A 2,413-nucleotide genomic window follows, 5' to 3' on the forward strand; every position below is an offset into this window, starting at 1 on the left:
AAGATAAATAAACACTTACATGTCAAATATTATCGAAGACTTCTTGATACATTACGTTGCGTGTAGTGTTAGATACAACTCCTTCGTCATCTATGATGAGCATCTTCAACCCTTTTCTAGATTTAACTCTAGAAAGTGCTACATATAGCTGCCCGTGAGTAAAGACAGGTCTTGGCAAATACAGTCTAACATGAGATAAAGATTGTCCCTGACTTTTATTTATAGTCATTGCAAAACATAAAGTAACAGGGAATTGTCTGCGCTGAAATTTGAATGGAATGTCAGAATTAGATGGAGTTAAGCTCATCCTTGGAATAAATGTTGTTTCACCCATCTTGTTTCCATTTAAAATAGTAGCAACAGTTATATATTTAGTCAAAGCATTGACTATCATTCGAGTGTCATTACACAGCCCTGCAGCTTGGTCTATGTTTCGAATGAGCATGATAGGGACACCAACTTTCAGTTTAATTGCATGGTTTGGAATTTCAGAGCATTTGAAATCATTTAAGAATTCAGATGTAAACCATTCTACATTGACACCCGAATCTTCGTCTGACTTGCACAGAGTATCATAACTCAAATATTCTGTTTCATCACTAGGAATCATTGCTAACATAAAGTTGTTGATTTCCTCTACACTTTCAAGTGTTGGTGCAAGAATCGCTCTTTCTTGAAAGAATGAATTTTTTTGCAAATTATGCGCAAGTTTCGATATGCAAAATTAACTAATTCAAGCAACGGTTCCTTACACTGTTCAATAAGAAGATTTGGAGGAATCTCAATAAGTGTTTCTTCCTCATCAATCGTTTTAACTGTACCATCTCCCACTTGAAGCAACCAATCTGCAAATTCTTTTATTTCTGCTGGTGAAGAAGTCGATGTAGCATTTTGCAATATCATATTAACAGTCAACTTCATTACCTTGCAATGCTTCCACAAATATGAAGAAATGATAGCTGAACCGACAATTTCAGAACGACTTCCTTTGGAAATAACTGGAAGTATTTGTCTAAAGTCGCCTCCTAGTACCACAACTTTACCTCCGAATGGAATGTCATAACCATGAGTAGACTGAGTCTTTATAATGTCATTAAGAGATCTGTCTAAAGCTTCAAAGCAATGTTTGTTTAACATAGGTGTCTCATCCCAAATAATTAGGCTTGCTTTTTTTCAATAAATCAGCTTTTGGGGAACCGTGACGAAGATTGCTGGTTGATATCTCATTTATTGAAATAGGAATAGAAAATCTTGAATGAGGAGTTCTACCTCCAGGTAACAATAGCGATGTAATTCCGCTAAATGCGACATTTAAGACGATAAGGCCCCTTGAACGCAAAGCAACAGATAATGTATTCCAAACAAATGTTTTTCTAGTTCCTCCAAAACCATATAGAAAAAAGAATACACCATTATCAGACAAAACAACATCCAAAACATTCTTATAAACAATCTCTTGCTCTGAAGTAAGAGAACTGACCAATTCATCATGGAAATTTATCATTTCATCCCTATTATAATTCAACTCATCTACAACGAATCTATTTTCAAAATTATGAATTTCTGAAAATTTAGGGTATGGTAAACATGGAAATTCCTTGAGTGACCTTCCATTGCCTTGCAATATTTTTTCAATCTCAATCATACATAAGTTATGTAATTCTTCATCCTCTATACGAAGATCTGAAGGAAATTAAATGAAATAAGGCAAATAAATTAAATAAGAAAATTAAATTAAATGAGAAATATTGAATTTTTATTTTTTCATGTTGAGAAAGAAAATGCATTTACACAACTTAAATTTTTCCTTCTAATCAGACTCACCGTATTTTGATAATGTCAAATTAGGAATATTTTAAAAAAATGGTAGTAGTTTTAACGTGATACTCATGTATAAAAATATTTTTTAAAAAAACTTGACACATTTATTTAGACAATAGAAGCTCTGGTATAGATTTTTTTTGATATTTTTTTAACATGCAACAAATAATAGTGAGTTTGGTAGGTGAATCTTTGTTTTTTTTATTGGGAAAACTAATTATAGGTTAATTTGAGTATAAGAAAAAAATATCTCCATAAAAAATTAGAAAATAGATATGGTATGTAATTATGATATAGTAGTTGTCCAAAAAATTATGATAGTACATCGCTTAGGTTGCTGCATAATTTTTAAAATACGGTAAATACTGTTTGGTTCAATTAACATATGGAAAGAAATAATAATAGCCATGGACAATTATATATGTGAAAAAATAAACGCATACTAATTCTTAAGGGATAAAAAAGAAAATCTTACTAATTGTGGTCAAAAAATTAAAATTGATGAAATACCTGAAATGTTGAGTGCTTTTCTTCTATCATATAAAATTCCATCACTTAAAAGAGTCCAAGACTTTCTCCAAATTTATTGTGG

The 2,413-nt window shown here is 31.4% G+C and overlaps 1 protein-coding gene across 1 annotated transcript; it reads right to left on the minus strand.

The window, feature by feature from the left end:
- Positions 1–636: 636 nt before the first annotated feature.
- On the minus strand, positions 637–1,137 carry LOC130719673 (uncharacterized). Its single transcript, XM_057570284.1, has one exon. The coding sequence runs from the start codon at positions 1,135–1,137 to the stop codon at positions 637–639; it is 501 nt and encodes a 166-aa protein (XP_057426267.1).
- Between the last annotated feature and the right edge of the window lie 1,276 nt (positions 1,138–2,413).

The sequence above is a fragment of the Lotus japonicus genome, chromosome 5, assembly GCF_012489685.1.
Source record: "Lotus japonicus ecotype B-129 chromosome 5, LjGifu_v1.2".
Taxonomy (NCBI): Eukaryota; Viridiplantae; Streptophyta; class Magnoliopsida; order Fabales; family Fabaceae; genus Lotus; species Lotus japonicus.